The sequence below is a fragment of the Haliotis cracherodii genome, unplaced genomic scaffold (assembly GCF_022045235.1).
Source record: "Haliotis cracherodii isolate W230 unplaced genomic scaffold, xgHalCrac1.p SCAF_15, whole genome shotgun sequence".
Classification (NCBI taxonomy): Eukaryota; Metazoa; Mollusca; class Gastropoda; order Lepetellida; family Haliotidae; genus Haliotis; species Haliotis cracherodii.
The window spans coordinates 6,836,390-6,857,252 of NW_027266270.1; the positions used below are offsets into that span (position 1 = coordinate 6,836,390).

General features: G+C 41.8%; 1 protein-coding gene across 1 annotated transcript in view; it reads right to left on the reverse strand.

The window, feature by feature from the left end:
* The window catches only part of LOC139462206 (sodium- and chloride-dependent glycine transporter 1-like), a 105,033-nt gene extending 86,831 nt beyond the window's left edge, over positions 1-18,202 (reverse strand). The window contains exon 1 of the mRNA XM_071243785.1: positions 17,924-18,202. Coding sequence (XP_071099886.1) covers positions 17,924-17,944 — 21 coding nt within the window. The 5' untranslated portion in view covers positions 17,945-18,202. The remainder of the gene's footprint in view (positions 1-17,923) is intronic.
* Positions 18,203-20,863: the final 2,661 nt, after the last annotated feature.

The following is a 20,863-nucleotide window of genomic DNA, read 5'->3' on the forward strand; positions in this document are numbered from 1 at the left end:
ACGACATGGGAGGCTGCTCGTGTTTGTGACATGGGAGGGAGACACCAGAATTGTCTTAGCACATTGTTTTTAACGCGATGAGCAGCAACTTGTAGCCCCTGGCGAGCTATGAGTCGGCGACTAGCCCCTGGCAGCCTATAAGATGGCGACTAGCCCCTGGCAACCTATGATTTGGCGACTAGCCCCCTGTCGACCTATGATTTGGCGACTAGCCCCTGGCAACCTATAAGATGGCGACTAGCCCCTGGCAACATATGATTTGGCGACTAGCCCCCTGTCGACCTATGATTTGGCGACTAGCCCCTGGCAACCTATAAGATGGCGACTAGCCCCTGGCAACCTATAAGATGGCGACTAGCCCCCTGTCGACCTATGATTTGGCGACTAGCCCCCTGTCGACCTATGATTTGGCGACTAGCCCCTGGCAACCTATAAGATGGCGACTAGCCCCTGGCAACCTATAAGATGGCGACTAGCCCCTGGCAACCTATAAGATGGCGACTAGCCCCTGGCAACCTATAAGATGGCGACTAGCCCCCTGTCGACCTATGATTTGGCGACTAGCCCCTGGCAGCCTATAAGATGGCGACTAGCCCCTGGCAACCTATGATATGGCGACTAGCCCCCTGTCGACCTATGATTTGGCGACTAGCCCCTGGCAACCTATAAGATGGCGACTAGCCCCCTGTCGACCTATGATTTGGCGACTAGCCCCTGGCAACCTATAAGATGGCGACTAGCCCCTGGCAACCTATAAGATGGCGACTAGCCCCTGGCAACCTATAAGATGGCGACTAGCCCCCTGGCAACCTATGATTTGGCGACTAGCCCCTGGCAACCTATGATTTGGCGACTAGTCCCTGGCAACCTAAAAGATGGCGACTAGCCCCTGGCAATCTATAAGTTGGCGACTAGTCCCTGACAACCTATGAGTTGGCGACTAGCCCCTGGCCACCGATCACTTGGCGACTAGTCCTTGGCAGCCAATAAGTTGGCGGCTAGTCTTTGGCAATCTATGAGTTGGCGACTAGTCCTTGGCAGCCTATCAGTTGGCGTCTAGTCTATGGCAATCTATGAGTTGATGACAAGCCCCTGGCAACCTATGAGTTGGCGACTAGCCCCTGGCAATCTTTGAGTTGGTGACTAGCCCCTGGCAACCTATATGATGGCGACAAGCTAGTTTGGGTGATCAGGCTCTCGCTGAGTTTGTTGATGCCTGTCGTCGCATCCCAATTGCGTGGATCGATGCTCATGATGCCAATCACTGGATTATCTGTTCCAGATTCGATTAGTTACCTACCGCCGTCATACAGCTGGAATATTGCTGACTGCAGCGTTAAACACCAAACAAACATACCACCCATCCACAAATATCAAATGTTAATAGCTAAGAAACATACAAGTTATGGACGTCAATTTCGGTTTTACGACGATTTCGACGTTTTGATGTAGGTTCTTACACCGTGAGCTGGTATGAGTACAAATTAGTGATGAGAGGTATATTTACATATAAGTCGCAAATGAACAACAACAACAACAACAACAACAACAACAACAGGTGATTGATAACAAATCGCAGACAGACAATTAGATGAAGCCAATCAAAAAGTGATTGACACAATTCACAAAGATACAGTCACATATTTTAGACAGAATACGGTACACCATAGTAATATTTACTGATCGAACCACGAAGTCAGTGTACATATGTATCTATTACATAACCTTTTACAATGCAAATACTTCAACACTGTTGATCGCAGATGTGCAGCAGCAATGACGTCAACACCACCGTCATCGCAAACGTCAACACCGACGTCGTGTGCGTGATTTCGGGAAAGGTTTTGAGGACAGTCGGATTATCTAAAACGGGTTTCTAACCTCGGTGACGTCAGCAAAGGGAAGATAGCTGTGTCAACCATGTACTGGTCACGTGACTAGACAATACGTGTCACATGAGTCAGGATGGCGTTCTTGTGAATCCACATATTGACTCCCGCTCACCCTTGTCCGCCCAACTACCAGCTGGGTCGCAGCAGCTGTTTGTTTAGGAGTCTGGGGGTGAGGGGGTGTAGGTCGTGGGCAGGAAATAAAATTAATTGTGATAGAAAAGTAATTGAAGCAGATAATGTCACGTGTTGTCTAGTCACGGGGTGACTAGACAGTTTGTGTCAGACATTGGTAGATCTACGTGTCTTAAATATGTCCCACGCATGTTTAGGACGATGCCAGTATATGCGATATGCAGTCTTTGCACGCATGGCACGTGCTCAATATAGATGCCTGGTAGTCACGTGCACAGTCCTCTTGCACGTGACTGCTCCCATCAGGACGTCTAATGTACATATATTAAATATTTGGATCAACGTAATATGAACCTCCGTCAAACATTTTGTAAATCAGTTGTAAATCAGTCGTGCCGAGTCTAACCCATGACCCCTGCACTGGTTTGGACAGTCCTACTCATGCATATTCATTAGGGTGACCACGCAGGTCACTACGCAAACCGTATTTCAATGACGTCGGATGAACAACGTCTGATGCTGCCTATTTCACAGTGGTTCAGAAGATGTCTTTCTGATTAAATATGACTGGATCATATATGTTTTGATCTCATACGTTTCTATTTCCACACTTGATCGGGGCGGTCTGGTAGCCTAGTGGTTAAACCGTTCGCTCGTCACGCCGAAGACCCGGGTTCGATTCTCAACATTGGTACAATGTGTGAAGCCCATTTCTGGTGTCCCCCGCCATGATATTGCTGGAATATTGCTTAAAGCGGCGTAAAACCATACTCACTCACTCACTCATTTAAACGTTCAGTTTTTGTGCATTATATGTTCCATTGATAACGTTTGTGTTTACATTAAAGCTGACGCCTCGCCTAATTTATCTGCAAACCTAATATGACACATATTTATCACCTAATAGCATAAGTAATAATATCACGACGTGCCACCCAGATGTTAGAGGAAAGCTCACAGTGGTACGTTTTAAGAGATTAAGACCCGGGTTTGATTCCCGACATGGGTACAATGTGTGAAGCCCATATCTGGTGTCATGATATTGCTGAAATATTGCTAAAGGCGGCATAAAACCATACTCACCCACCCACTCACTCACCCACACTTGATCGTCAGACCTTCAGTCAACCACACCATGATACCCACTAAAATCATTACCTACACCTACGCCTACATGTATGCGGGGCATAGGGCCCACCTGTGCAGAGTTGCGCCCCTTAGACGTGTCATAACCCTATCATCGTTTGTTCGAATCCCGGTTCGCGTTGATTATGTTTGTCAGCACCACATTCGTGATCGTGGGTTTCACCAAAGGGATAAATGCCTGAGACAAGACCAGTGAAGATCCTGGAAAGAATAGGTCTTCAGCAACCCATGCTTGTTGGAAGAGGATCGGGCGGTCGGGCTGGCTAACTTGGTTGATGTACCGGTATGTCATCGTATCCCAAATGCGTGGACTGATGCTCATGAAATCAATCACTGGATTATCTGGTCAAGATTCGATTATTTACAGACCGCCTTCGTATTGCTGTAATATTGCTGAGTGCGGCGTTAAACAACAAATAAGAAAGAAACAAACAAACAATCTCAGATCTGCATCACTTTGGGAGAACACGCCATGATGTAACAGGGATACAGCCGACGGGGCACCGAGATGCACCAGTTATCTTCCGCAGCAGCAGGGGTCAGTGAATGTAGAGACAGCCGCGCCAGACACGTGACATAACTCAGAACAGTTGGCCTCAGCTACGTGACCTACATGTATATATCATATTAATGTATGCTTTACGACCTGAAGGTAACTATGCTTGAGTTCATTAAACATATAACGCCAAAGACATAGAACAGCCAGTCTCGATTATCCCCAGAAACAGATTCCACTGGGCGTAAAAGACAAACAATGAAGCTAGTATAAGTTGATATAAGACCATCTACCGTACCTTTGAAGTGGTGAAATACCATAGTGCCGATATAAAACCATACTGTCGACACAAGACCACAATACCGAAATGAAAATAATTTGTTTGTTTGTTATTTACTCAGCAATATTCCAGCAATATGACGACAGTCTGTAAAAAAATCAAGTCTGGACCATATTATCCAGTGATTGATGTCATGAGCATCGATCCACGCATTTGGGATACAATGACATGCATAATCCAAGTCAGTGAGCCTGACCACCCGATCCCGTTAGTCGCCTCTTACGACAAGCATAGTCACCTTTTACAGCAAGCATGGGTTGCTGAAGACCTATTTTACCCCGGATATTCACGGGTCCTAGTCGACGTAAGACCGTAGTGCCATTATTTAAGAAATAAACCACGAGTGGGAGTTGTTTATTGTCCCGCAGCCCCTCATGGTTTATTCTCCCTGTAGTTTTTTATTGTACGATAAACAACGAGCACAAGTTGTATATTTCTTATAGTAGATATCAACATTATGTACATTTACTCTTTAAGGATGTTAATAAAATGTCCACGCTGTGAAAATATTTACCGGTAATTATATAATGATGACTCCCTGAATACAATCTCGGTAATGTCGGACAACTCCATTTTATGAACAGGGGCGTTTCGTTTGATGTTTTTACGGATATACGGATATTTCACCCGATTATCTGTACCGTTTCACCCAATACCAGTTTCGCTCAGTTTGGGATGAGATCGTTCGGCCACAGCGTTTATCTACGTTGCCAAGCAACATCTTTGGGGAACTCACTTGGCGCTTCTCTCTAAAAAATAACGACCAATTTACAACGTCATCAAGCGTATGTTCGAATCTTAAGATATGACGTCATTATAGAACAATGTCTTATCGTGAAATAAACCACGCTTGGATCTTCATTGTCATTTGCGAATTTTCGAGTATGTATCTTATGGTCTAATATCAGCATTATGATCATATAGCAGCTATGTGGTCTTATGGTCTTATAATCGATAATGTCGATTATAAGACCATAAAACCACATAGCTGCTATATGATCATAATGCTGATATTAGACCATAGCGCCTATATAGAACCACATAGTGTCGCAACAAGATCACAGAGCTGCTATAAGACCATAGTGCCATTAGGATCAAATAATGGACCATGATGTCACCTCGCTTCAAGTGGTATATCGAGGTAAATGTATATCGGTATATCGAGGTTTTACCGTCGTTTCCCAGCCCATTTCTCATGTAAGTAATACGTCCTGGATTAGACGTCATAAACACAAAAGCCTGCACCAAAAACACCCACAACTCAACAATATTGTTTAGCACAAGCTTCGATAGGGTTCCACGGTTTCAAGTAGTGGACCCATGTGTTCGTATTTATCACAACATGTTGTGAGATAGTACAAGGGGTTTGCGTTATTGTGACAGGGAAGGCTCAACTATGTCAGCTCAGCGATGCACTGGACCCGTCAAAACACATCTGCATCAATCCACCTCGTGCTCAGACCAGCAAAATTCCGTGTTGCGATGACAACCCTACGGAAGCCTTTTAGAGCCAATTTTTTTTTTCTTGAATTGTCAAGATTCTAGCTTCAAATTTCCAGATACTAAGTTGAAATGTCAAGATACTTAGTTGAAATTTCAAGATAACAACTTTCTTGAAATTTTAAGAAAAATAAATAAATAAATAAATAATGGCCCTAAAAGGCTTCCGTACCACCCAGAGACGGTGGGCCGTTATTTCGTCACAGCTTCCGGGCTTTAAGAGCAAACTTGCCTGTTAAGGGTTGAATTAAGATTGTTTTCATTCCCTTAAACGCTGAAAGTAGTAAACAAGTGCAATCACTGACGCAAATCGTTCTGCGTATCTCGGTTGCACGGCTTTGTTTCTCCTCTGTATCGTATGGTATATCCCCCTTCATGACATGGTATATGTTCTCTGGCGTATATCAATGATATATCTCTTGTGTATATCATGGTATATCTCCTGTTTATCGTGGTATATCTTCCTTCATGACATGGTAAACCATGGTGTATATCAATTATATACCTCAAGATCTCTTGTATATATCATGGTATCATCTCCTGTTTACCTTGGTCTATCTTCCTGCATAATATGATATATGTTCTCTGTATCATGGTGTATATTAATGACGTATCTATTCTGTATATCATGGTATATCTCCTGTTTACTTTGGTCTATCTTCCTGCATAATATGATATATGTTCTCTGTATCATGGTGTATATTAATGATATATCTCTTCTGTATATCATGGTATATCTCCCGTTTATCGTGGTATATCTTCCTGCATAATATGATATATGTTCTCTGCATCATGGTGTATATTAATGATATATCTCTTCTGTTTATCATGGTATATCTCCTGTTTACCTTGGTCAATCTTCCTGCATAATATGATATATGTTCTCTGTATCATGGTGTATATTAATGATATATCTCCTCTGTATATCATGGTATATCTCCTGTTTACCTTGGTCTATCTTCCTGCATAATATGATATATGTTCTCTGTATCATGGTGTATATTAATGATATATCTCTTCTGTATATCATGGTATATCTCCTGTTTACTTTGGTCTATCTTCCTGCATAATATGATATATGTTCTCTGTATCATGGTGTATATTAATGATATATCTCTTCTGTATATCATGGCATATCTCCCGTTTATCGTGGTATATCTTCCTGCATAATATGATATATGTTCTCTGTATCATGGTGTATATTAATGATATATCTCTTCTGTATATCATGGTATATCTCCTGTTTATCGTTGTATATCCTCCTGCATAATATGATATATGTTCTCTGTATCATGGTGTATATTAATGATATATCTCTTCTGTATATCATGGTATATCTCCCGTTTATCGTGGTATATCTTCCTGCACAATATTATATATGTTCTCTGTATCACGGTGTATATTAATGATATATCTCTTCTGTATATCATGGTATATCTCCCGTTTATCGTGGTATATCTTCCTGTATAATATGATATATGTTCTCTGCAGAATGGTGTATATTAATGATATATCTCTTCTGTATATCATGGTAGTTCTTGTTGAAGTATTTGTTGTTTCGACATGGATTCGGCTATGTATGGGAATCATAAATAGTAAGTACTAAAGAATCCTTTATCGGGGAACTAATGACAAGATTAAGATGTTCGTTTGAACAGGATTGGCACGCCCTTCTTTTCAACAATTCTAAAACCAGAAATTATACTTTCTTAAAGCTACTTTTGGAACGGAATTATACCTTAAACATGTAACATTTGCAAACTTATGCGTGGCCATGGCACAATTTCGTTGCAATTCACGTGGTCTCAAAATAGAAACTGACATGTATTTAAATATTCGCAGAGATAAAAGGTTGTACACTCTTTGTAATGAAGGTTACGTCGAAGATGAATACCATTTTTTGATGGTTTGTGTTCTGTATTAAACACTGCGTGGGAAGTACATGCCTACAACATTTATATCGTATGCTACACGTAACAAAGACAATATGCTTTGGGCATCAACGGAAACAAACGAGTGAGTGAGTGTGAGTGAGTTGGGTTTAACGCCGCTTTTAACAGTAATCCAGTTATGTCACGGCGTGTCAGTTAATGTGGGAGGAAAGCCCGAAGTGATGCAGGTCTCAGACGTTTACCACTTCGGTGAAACCCACGAGCACGGGTATGGTGCTGACAAACCTAGAAACATAATCGGGGCGAACCGGGATTCGAACCCACAATTAAAGGTTTCTGGCGTGCCTAAGGGACGCAACTCTGCACAGCGAATCGCGGCGCCTTAGACGACTTGGCCACCCGTGCCCCGGGTACAAATGAAATGCATCACCTGGCTGTGTATGTGTATGCAAATTGCATCAGAAAGATCCCTGTTGCTGATAATAGATTTCATGGTATATCACCACTGAATGATATAGTCTCCGTATATCTCCATCTTACTGCAACTGTCGTCATATAGCTGGAATATTGCTGAGTGCGGCGTTAAACAACAAACCAACCAACCATCTTACTGCATAATATGGTAAATATTTAGTTAATATCATAGTGTGTATTATTTATATATCTCATTTGTATATCATGGTATATCTTCCTGAGTAACATGGTATATATTCTCTGTATATCATGGCACATATTGATGATATATCTCTACTGTATATCTGATATATCTCCTCAGTTTTGTACGGTATACTATGCTGGTATGTATTCTTTGTATATCATGGTAAATATTCACTGTGCATCATGTTGGTTCTCCTCTGCATTTCAAGGTATTCGTAATTTTTAAATTATTTTTTAAATATTATTTTCGAATCGTTTCTTCACTTTAAAACATATTGTGTATCTTTTTAATAAGAAAACTTTGTCAACTGGTATTGAAAATAGTGGATACAAACATTATTTTGCAAACTTCTTCGTGAAACACATTTGACACATATCTCCATATTATTTTATTTTTTACGCCATCCTCAGCAACATTCCAGTGAAATGATAACATAATAATCGAATCTGACCAGACAAACAAGTGATTGATATTATGAGTAACGATCCATTCAGTCGTCGTTCGCAATCAACCAAGTCACCTATTTTGACCACCCGTTCCATTAAGTGGCTTCGTACGACCAGTATAGTCTGAGGGGGGCCAGTATAGTTTGAGGGGGACCAGTATAGTTTGAGGGTGACCAATGAGGACACTTTCATTTAAAACAGCAAAGAAAAACACTAACAAATCTGCGACTTAAATAATCACAAGGTCTCTGGCTGCTATATGTTTTGCAGTTAGTCTGAGATGTCTTCGTAAAATAATTTAGTAAACAATAATAAATAAATAATTTGCTATACTTTTGGATGAACTAAATATATTGTGTGATTGGATGGGACTTTTACCGTAAGGTGGAATCTGTCTGACCGAACTAGTGTGGAGCCTGTTATGATTAGAATACGCAAGAACAAAAAAAAAAAATTTTAATTCGGGACAGGAAATATAATCCGGCCCTGGCAGAGATACGGATTAGTCTTAATAGTTTAAAAGATTTAACTCTATTCCGTTTGCCCAGCAACAAACCTGCAAGCTAAAACTAGTTAATTAAATAGGAACGCTAAAGTAATGGTGTTATTGTAACGCCATTTATCAACATAGCACCACATTCAGCCGTGCACGGTAGCTGTGTAATATGTCAGCTTTATCCTTGAATGGTATGTTCCGAAGAAACTCTCTACCTTGGGAGATTGCTGTGAATGCCAGCACTGCTCGAACTTTTATCAGACTTGCATAGACTAGCCAACAGGTGGCAAACAGGTGAGGATATAGCGTCATGGATAGAAAGGTGTGTCCGTCTGATTTGCAATCCTTGGCGTTGATTGGTTAAAAGTAGGTCGCCACGTGAACTCCCTTTATGTTTAGAGCTTTTTCGATCAGTGGCATTTACAATAACCACGAGGCAGGTGATTCGGCACACATCGTCTCATTCCGCCGACTTGACTAACATCGCGTCATCTCTGATTGGCACAGCACGTTGCAAATCACCCCCACAAAGTGTGTTTTCTAGGCATCGGGATGAAAAAGAAAGGGAAATGTGAGTTATCTGGTACATCCTGGTGACGCTCCTTGATTGTCATAATCTGGGATCCCGGCCATGGAGCACAAAGAATAGGCTCCAGAACCACCGCAAAACTCCTGCGCGGTTTCCCTCTTTATAAACTGGCGTTCAACTGTGCACCCCCCACGGTAATAAATCGTCACACTCTACGACTACAGGAACAGTCTGTTTCGAATGGCTTCTGGTGCAAACTTAAATACCTTTACGATGTTACGGGTGATGCTCACGGATGCACACACTTTAATGTCATGATAACATAAACAGTGTTGTATTATACAACACATACATTGGTGCATATCAGACAACACCGTCACCGACACCGACACCGACACCAACACCGACACCGACACCAACGTATATGATAAAGAGATCACATGTATTAATGCATACCAGACACAGGTGCCAATGGATGAAATAAGACATCACATACATTATTTACCGATCAGACGACACAGATACCGATGAATATGATAAAGAGGGTATTAATGCATCAAAGACGACAGACACCAACGTATAAATTCGTCGGACATAATATATCGATCAGACAACAAAGACAATGACAACGTGCGGTTGCATCAGCCCCGCACTCATCAATATTCCAGCTGTATGACGGCGCTCTGTAAATCATCGAGTCTGGTCCAGTGATTGACATCATGAGCATCGCAACTGGGATATGATGACATGTATCAACCAAGTCAGCCAGCCTGACCACCCCATCCCGTTAGTCGCCCCTTACGACAAGTATAGTCGTCTCTTAGGGCACGCATGGGTTGCTGAAGACCTATTCTAACGCGGATGTTCACGGGTCGCGTCGTAAACAGAGGGCTGGTTGGACAGTACTTGGGATTAACCCACCTATGTCCTGTAAGTATTCGTTTTATTATCCCCATAACGCGTGGTCAGAATTATTTTTGAAATATGGCACAATAATACTCCACGTGTCCAGAATGGAAGTATCAGGGATTGGCTTTTAAATGGGCAATGATGTTATATATTCTTCATGGGTTGGTTATAATAACAAATTTGTTTGATCGAATATTGACCTGTTTGGATATACTCGTCTTCCCGAGGCAAGGAAGTAACTCGCAATGAAAGTCCAATTTCCACCCTTGCCGAACAAGGCTGGCATTTCTGGGTTATATTTTGGCTGGACTAACGATTCTATGCATAGTCCAATCGAAATCGCGTAAGAAAATCGACATCCTGTTCGTAAACAACAGGGCGACTGCCGTGCAGATTTCGGTCGATTGCAGGATTGGGAAAGCATGTGAGGCGTCACCTGGACCCGGCAGATACTTTCCAAACCTTTTCATGTTTTCACAATCGTGACCAACTCGTGTTATTCCGAGACAAGCCGAATAGCGACTCGTGCCCCTCTCATGGCCATTTTTGCGACCGGGTTCCATCTTAGCGCAAACGGGCAAAGCTAAAACAAATGTCAACTCGTTGCGTAATGGTTAACATATATTTCCCCATATATTATATATATTTCAGATGCAATTTAAATCACATCGGGACATGCGGAATAATACAGTATGATTTGAACACATGTAACTGTGTCTTGGGTATATTTTTAGATGCAAGACGTATGTAAAATCAAAAATTATTTCTGAGGGATTCTTTGACAAAATCATGCGCGCATTCTGATTGGTTTGTCGTGTTTTCGCACATAACATTCATCGATAGGGGGACGAGTCTTTTTGCAGGTTACGGAAAGGGGCGAGTGGTGACGAATGATGTTTTCAATCAACGAGTGCTGTGCTACAACCCACATGCACGTGGTTTCTGTGAGGCAGGGAATGTGAAACGTTTTTTCGGTGAACTTAATGAGGTCGTCTTGACTGAGCGCCTCGATTTTGTTTGAAGCAAATTCATGTGATATGAGATGTGGAATCTGATAGTTATTAGGCGGGACATGACTCGCAATAGCCACCAAACTTCAGCCGAGTTCAACAAGGGCTTTCATAGTCAGTTACCTCCCTTGCCTTGGGACGATGGGATATACTGTGAAACTTCGCTATCCCTTTCGGTTAAATCCGTTTTAACGAAGTCCCGGATTAACGAATCTAAGTGAATTAGTATTATTGTGTGTGTATGTGTGCGTGTGTGTGTGTGTGTGTGTGTGTGTGTGTGTGTGTGTGTGTGTGTGTGTGTGTGTCCGTGTGTGTGTGTGTGTGTGCGTGCGTGTGTTTACGTGCGCGCACGTCTGTATATGTATGTCTGTATATGTGTGTGAGTGCGTGCGTGCGTGCGTGCGTGCGTGTGTGATGCTGTATGTATGTTCTGTATGATATCACTGTTGTTTTACCCGTTAAAACATTTCTGACCACAAATGACGGATGTCAGACTGAGGCCTATTACCGTTAAACTCCGGCAATGCACTACAGAGAGGACGTTTTTTTCCCGATACATATTTCAAACCTTTACAGGCAAGGTGATAGGATATTTATTTGTTTTTGATTGTTGTTGAACTCCGCGCTCGGCAATATTCAAGCGATGTGGTGGCGGTCAGTAAATAATCTATGGCCTCTGATTTTACTTGGTCATTTTAACCTTATGAAGAATGTACATCCGGTGGATTGTAAGTTAACGTTGTAAATGGGAGACTACATGATATACAGTTCGTGTCTGTCCAAAGCACAGATGTCGCGAAGTGTTGGAAAACAGGGTATTGCCTGCCTCATTTCTCAATATAAACACGAAGTGTTAGTCGCCAGAATACCCCGCCACTTCAATATACCACTACAATGAAGTCATTTCATGGCTTGTCAGGCACGTATAAACATGTATCACGACATCTGTCACCACGCCGGGACTGAAGTGTAGCGAGTTATGGGTTATTGATAGATAGATAGATAGATAGATAGATAGATACACAGACCGATATAGCTAGAGATAGCTAGATAGATACATATAGATAGATACATACATAAAACAGATAGATAGATACATATAGATAGATACATACATAAAACATAGATTGGTTGGTTGATTTGTTGTTTAACGCCACACTCAGCAATATTCAAGCAATATGACGGCGGTCTGTAAATAATCGAGTCACCTCGGGTCACCTTTATTTCACATGATTTATGTCCATGTTCTCAGTCAACAATCTTGAACAATGTTAACCTACATTTAAAATCAGGTTAATGTGTTTCAAAGCAGCACCCACAAAACTATATATCCTGAATAAACTTTATCCCAACACATGCCCTTGGACAACTGACCTTGTTGGCGAAGAAATATGTTTTCAGTCAAAACATCCATTTACTTGGAAAAAAACCATTCTACCTGTATTAAAACGCTCTGGTTGCCGTCATTTCTGTAAGCCAGGTAATGTCTTGACATAAATCTAAATTGATTAGCTCCATTTTCAATAAATGATCCAAACTCGCCGCTGGAATCGTATTACTATAACGTTTCTAAGAAGAAGAGACGCTACACATATGCGTGCAAAACGACATCAAACTTTCTGATTATACGGAGAAAATAGGTTGCCCTTAATAAATTCAGCCTCGGGTGGAAACGATTAGAATATATGTTAGGAGGAACTCAGCTCCTCCTTGTTTGTTTTTTTTCCAGAGAAATCAAAATAAAGAAAAAATAACATTTAGTTTGCATCTTCTTGAATTTGTTTTTAGCGGCGCCACTTCAACCCATATCATGGAGTGTGGGAATGAGTGAGTAAGTTGTGTTTAACGCCGCTTTGAATTGTATTCCAGTCCCCACTGACCTCATCGTACAGGATTCAGTCCCTACTGATCTCATCGTACAGGATTCAGTCCCACCGCTGATCTCATCGTACAGGATTCAGTCCCCATTGACCTCATCGTACAGGATTTAGTTCCACCACTGACCTCATCGTACAGGATTTAGTCCCCACTGACCTTATCGTACAGGATTTAGTTCCACCACTGATCTCATCGTACAGGATTTAGTTCCACCACTGATCTAATCGTACAGGATTTAGTTCCACCACTGATCTCATCGTACAGGATTTAGTCCCACCACTGATCTCATCGTACAGGATTCAGTCCCACCACTGATCTCATCGTACAGGATTTAGTCCCACCGCTGATCTCATCGTACAGGATTCAGTCCCCACTGATCTCATCGTACAGGATTTAGTTCCACCACTGACCTCATCGTACAGAATTTGGTCCCACCACTGATCTCATCGTACAGGATTTAGTCCCACCGCTGACCTCATCGTACAGGATTTAGTCCCACCGCTGATCTCATCGTACAGGATTTAGTTCCACCACTGACCTCATCGTACAGGATTTAGTCCCACCGCTGATCTCATCGTACAGGATTCAGTCCCCACTGATCTCATCGTACAGGATTTAGTTCCACCACTGACCTCATCGTACAGAATTTGGTCCCACCACTGATCTCATCGTACAGGATTTAGTCCCACCGCTGACCTCATCGTACAGGATTTAGTCCCGCCGCTGATCTCATCGTACAGGATTTAGTTCCACCACTGACCTCATCGTACAGGATTTAGTCCCACCACTGATCTCATCGTACAGGATTCAGTCCCACCACTGATCTCATCGTACAGGATTCAGTCCCACCACTGACCTCATCGTACAGGATTTAGTCCCACCGCTGACCTCATCGTACAGGATTTAGTCCCACCGCTGACCTCATCGTACAGGATTTAGTCCCACCGCTGACCTCATCGTACAGGATTTAGTCCCACCACTGACCTCTTCATACAGGATTTAGTCCCACCGCTGACCTCATCGTACAGGATTTAGTCCCACCGCTGACCTCATCGTACAGGATTTAGTCCCACCACTGATCTCATCGTACAGAATTTAGTCCCACCGCTGACCTCATCGTACAGGATTCAGTCCCACCACTGATCTCATACTACAGGATTTAGTCCCACCGCTGACCTCATCGTACAGGATTTAGTCCCACCGCTGACCTCATCGTACAGGATTTAGTCCCACCGCTGACCTCATCGTACAGGATTTAGTCCCACCACTGATCTCATCGTACAGAATTTAGTCCCACCGCTGACCTCATCGTACAGAATTTAGTCCCACCGCTGACCTCATCGTACAGGATTCAGTCCCACCACTGATCTCATCGTACAGGATTTAGTCCCACCACTGACCTCATCGTACAGGATTCAGTCCCCACTGACCTCATCGCACAGGATTTAGTCCCACTGACCTCATCGTACAGGATTTAGTCCCACCACTGATCTCATCGTACAGGATTTAGTCCCCACTGACCTCATCGTACATGGTTCAGTTCGAGAAATAGCGTCGTACATGAATCAGTTTCTGCAGTGACGTCAAAGAGTTCGAGGATGGCACCAGGAACAATGCCCTGCAACGTTTGACCCTATTGAGCTTTTCTTAAAGCGTCATTCGCATGAAAATGACTTCACGTGCGTCCTGACAGAAAATAGTGCCTCGTGACTCATCAACTCCCGCTTCATTCCCTTGATACATCGTTGATGACGATGTGACTTCATGGCCCTCGTGGATTCTTTGTCGGCACTGTTATACAATATCGTACGAGGTCGATATTGCTTTTTTCGGGTCCATAAACCCATTGTCCTCATATAAAGTATATAATTGTTTTATTATATAATTTAGAGACAACAGTTCAAACAATTGATACATCCGACTAGTTTAGGTTTGGTGAACACCACTTAGTCCCATTCTATTTATAGTAACTCCAGTCAACAGTGTAAATTGTTATACATCACTTGAGTCGGTGTGGGTGTATGTCAAGAGACACGTGGACATCTGTGTATTATATGATAAGGCCCAATATCGTACTCCGTTTGTCTCGAAGTACGGAAAACTCTACATGTTTTCCATGGTACTCTGGAGATCAAGTTAAGGAGGTGTCGGTGCAAATATTCACTATCTACCAGGCATCAGCAAGCGTGAAAGCGCCAGACTTTATGTCGCCGTTTGCAACATTACGTGATTAGACACGAGAAACACGGATTTACACAAAAACTTGCAACCGTGTTGGGAAATGGAACCAAGGTCTTTTTATGATGAGCCAACACTTTAACTAGATAACTTGGTATCCCCCGTCCAGCCAACACTTTAACCAGTTAACCTGGTATCCCCCGTCCAGTCAACGCTTTAACCAGTTAACCTGGTATCCCCCCCCCCCCCCCCCCCCCCCCCCCCCGTCCAGTCAACGCTTTAACCAGTTAACCCGGTATCCCCCGTCCGGTCAACGCTTTTACCAGTTAACCTGGTACACCCTGTCCAGCCAACACTTTAACCAGTTAACCCGGTATCCCCCGTCCAGTCAACGCTTTTACCAGTTAACCTGGTACACCCTGTCCAGCCAACACTTTAACCAGTTAACCCGGTATCCCCCGTCGAGCCAACACTTTTACCAGTTAACCCGGTATCCCCCATCAAGGCAACATTTAACCAGTTAACCCTATATCCCCCGTCCAGTCAACGCTTTAACCAGTTGACCCTATATCCACCGTCCAGTCAACACTTTAACCAGTTAACCTGGTATCCCCCGTCCAGTCAACGCTTTAACCAGTTAACCCAGTATCCCCCGTCCATCCAACGCTTTAACCAGTTACCCTGGTATCCCCCGTCCAGTCAACACTTTAACCAGTTAACCCGGTATCCCCCGTCGAGCCAACACTTTAACCAGTTAACCTGGTATCCCCTGTCCAGTCAACACTTTAACCAGTTAACCCAGTATCCCCCGTCCAGTCAACACTTTAACCAGTTAACCTGGTACACCCTGTCCAGTCAACACTTTAACCAGTTAACCTGGTACACCCTGTCCAGCCAACGCTTTAACTAGTTAACCCGGTATCCCCGTCCAGCCAACATTTTAACCAGTTAACCTGTACACCTTGTCCAGCCAACGCTTTAACAAAGGTAACAAATCGTGTGTGTTCGCATGGATACCTATGCACATCCGCATATAAGTAAATAAGTTTTTGCCGATGTGTATAATATTCTCATCAATAAGCAGTCATTTATTTGAAGAACGCCAGATTAACCCTTATTTTGAGCTCCCAAATACTCTTATTTGTTTTCTAAAAAACCCAACTACGAATCATTATTTCCTGTACAAACGTTGAATCATCTAGCTTTTCACCGAGGTTGCATTCAAACACAACCTTCTGTGATGACGTTTTATAAATTGTATCGGTTTGAATGTACTGGTCCGCTGGTTGAGGAGACAATTATTTACAAACACGGTACTTGCTCCGACAGCTGTTGCGGGTCGTGGTCGTTTGAGTAGCTGATATATATACAAGCATGTTGAATTAAACCAGCACAGCAAACGCTGGCCACATATGAAACATGATTGGCATACGAATGCAAGTTCCAATAGATCTGTACTTTTACAAAGGTTATTGACATGATTTATTCAATTTTAAGGTTGATCATAAATAGATAAATATGGACTTGAACGGGTTAAGAAAAGACCCACCGAGTGAACGTACGCAAAATATTTTTCTTAAAGATCTGGAAAGGGCTGACTTGAAACCAATGATAGTCAGTGACACTGAATTCAATTTGAGCATAAATATGATGAATTGCAAGATGAGAGCGATTATTCAATGCATAGTGGGAGTTTAAACAAAAATCTGTCATTTTTTTATGCAATGAAAAAACAACCCAGAAATGATTACTAATCTTGAACAACAAAATAAATTTTAAAAAAATGAAAATAACCTTGTCAATATCCACAATATTATTATTATTATTATTATTATTATTATTATTATTATTATTATTATTATTATTATTATTATTATTATTATAAGTGATGCTAATGGAATGACTGCATTGGTCTAGCTGTCGGTAGATTATCTATAATAATAATAATAATAATAATAATAATAATAATAATAATAACAACAACAACAACAATAATAATCGTCGTCGTCGTCGTCGTCGTCGTCGTCATCATCGTCATCATCATCGGGTTTTCATATTTTGATTTACGTTGATGCCAACTGGCCCCTGCACATAAAGACGTCTAAGCCTTGCAAACACGCAGAGACTGTTTTCTTTGTCAAGTCAGCAAGCTCCCGATCAACACAGCACAGACCACATTGATCGATCATGGTTTGAATGGCGGGACAACCTGCCCATTCACCCCACACTGTGAAATCAATGACAGTATTTCGCAATAGTGCCTAGTACATATATTTCACGTGGACGATCGATCAGCCAATGAAATGATGATCAGCAACACGAATATAAGGCGAGAACATTTAATATAATCAACACCATATTTTATATTTCATCATCGATATTAATAATAGCGGTGAAAAATAAAAGTTTTAGGGAACATACCTGTAAATCTTCGTTCTCCATGGACGTCGGTAAAGTCCTCTACACCGTTGGTCGCCTGGTCGGTCTTGAAATTATCAACTACACCCACAAAGTCAGCTATAACTGGGTTAATGAAAACGGGTAGAAAGGAGTCTACGATTTATCACTCGAACACAAACTTGGACACTCGGGCATAAATTGGTGTAGTTTATTACTTTTGTCTATTTCGCTGAGTTGGTTATGATACAGAACGAATGTCTCTTGTCAACAAAGTATTGACCCTTCCCAGTAACATGCAACACCTGTGGCGATAAGCGAAGTAAACAAGCGTGTGGGACGCTCACGTGGACAGTGCGTTGGCGAGCGATTGCATCATCACAACACGACGTGTGGCGCGTTTCGAGTGATAACTCGTGTCCTATGCTCACGTCATGCTGTCAGCCAGGAATGAGGTCCCTCCAGGCCGATGACAATGTGGACAATAGATTCAGCCATGCAGTGTGTGCTCATGACCAGACTTTATATATCTACTCTTCCTGTTTGTTGTGTTGTTTCATAAACGATTTTTTTAAATACTTGTAAATGTGTGTGGGGTCATTAACCACTGTTACTATTACTGCTACTACCACTACTACTACTATCACTACTACTACTACCACTACTACTACTATCACTACTACTACTACTACCACTACTACTACTACTACTACTACTATCACTACTACTACTATCACTACTACTACTACCACTACTACTACTACTACTACCACTACTACTATCACCACTACTACTACCACTACTACTACTATCACTACTACTACTACCACTACTACTACTACTACTACTACTACTACTATCACCACTACTACTACCACTACTACTACTATCACTACTACTACTATCACTACTACTACTACCACTACTACTACTACTACTACTACTACTACCACTACCACTACTACTACTATCACTACTACTACTACAACTACTACTACTACTACTACTACCACTACTACTACTATCACTACTACTACTACCACTACTACTACTACTACCACTAACTTTAACTGCTTCTACTGCTACTGCTACTACTACTGCTACTTCTACTACAACTGCTACAGCTGCTACTACTACTACTTCTACTACTACTACTACTACTACTACTACTACTACTACTTCCACTACAACTGCTAATACTACTACTACTGCTACTGCTACTACTACTGCTGCTACTTCTACTACTACTACCACTACTACTACTACTACTGCTGCTGCTACTACTACTACTACTACTACTACTTCCACTACAACTGCTAATACTACTACTACTGCTACTGCTACTAATACTGCTGCTACTTCTACTACCACTGCTACTACTACTACTAAGACTACTGCTGTGCTACAGCTGCTACAATTACTACTACTACTTCTACTACTTCACAGACTACTACTTCGCTACTGCTAAAAGTACCTCCACCACCACTACTAATATTACTACTACCACTCTTGCTGCTACTACTACAACCACTACTATTACTACTTCTACTACTACTACTACTACTACTACTACTATTACTACTACTACTACTACTGTGCTACTGCTAGTACTACCACTACTACACTACTACTACTACTACTACTACTACTACTACTACTACTACTAATTCTAACCCCGGATCTTCGCGGGTCTCTTAAACAATTCTCTTCAATGTTTCTCATTCAGTGTTGTCATGCCCTGATATTAATATTGTTTTATCAAAATAACACTGGGATACAAGGACAATTTGGCTAATAATGAACCCTGCTCTACCACGTACTTTAAGGACCAGACAATTCAGTCACCATGTGCATAGATCCATTCAATTGGAATCAGCTGAAATTCGGTCAGTCACAGTACGGAACCAGACCACCCGATCCATTTAGTCCCCTCTTACGACAGGCATGGTATGCTGGGGACCTATATTCCTACTCCGAATCCCCACTATTGATAATCATAGGAAATTACAATTGCATTTAGTGATTTCGCCAGGGCTTAACTACGGAAGCCTTTCAGGGCTAAGTTGAAATTTCAAGTTATAATCTTAAAATTTCAACTTATTATCTTGAAATTTCAACATCATTATTTTGAAATTTCAATTTAGTATGTATCTTGAAATTTCAACTTAGTCTTTTGAAATATCAACATAACATCTTGAAATTTCAAGAATAAAAATTAAAGAACAAATGGCCCTAAAAGGCTTCCGTACTTAACTTTATGAACGATACATTAAATTAAAAATAATAACATCTGTTGATGAACCTCGACTTCAATTACCGTAGCTTATACACTGCATGACGAGCTCCACAGTTGCGACAGTTATGAGACTATGGAGCGGAAAATATGTCACATATGTAACTGACAGCTTGTCATTAAACTAAACTGTCAAATAAACTTAGTTCAGAGGACTTGAAACAATTGGTTTCCCATCAGCATCGTCGCGTCGTAAAGTTTGTTTGTTTGTTTGTTGTTTAACGCCGCAATCAGCAATATTCCAACTATATGACGGCGGTCTGTAGATAATCGAGCCTGGACGACACAATCCAGTGATTGACAGCATCGATCCACGCAATTGGGATACGATTACATGCATCAACAAAGTCAACGAGCCTGACCACCCGATCCCGTTAGTCGACTCTTACGACAGGCATAGTCGTCTTTCAGGGCAAGCTTGGGTTTCTGAAGACCTATTCTACCCCGGTTGTTCACGGGTCGCGTCGTAAACAGAGGGCTGGTTGGACAGTACTTGGGATTAACCCACCTATGTCCTGTAAGTATTCGTTTTATTATCCCCATAACGCGTGGTTAGAATTATTTTTGAAATATGGCTCAATAAAACTCCACTTGTCCAGAATGGAAGTATCAGGGATTGGCTTTTAAATGGGCAATGCTGTTATATGTTCTATAAGGTTCAGTGTCGGAGA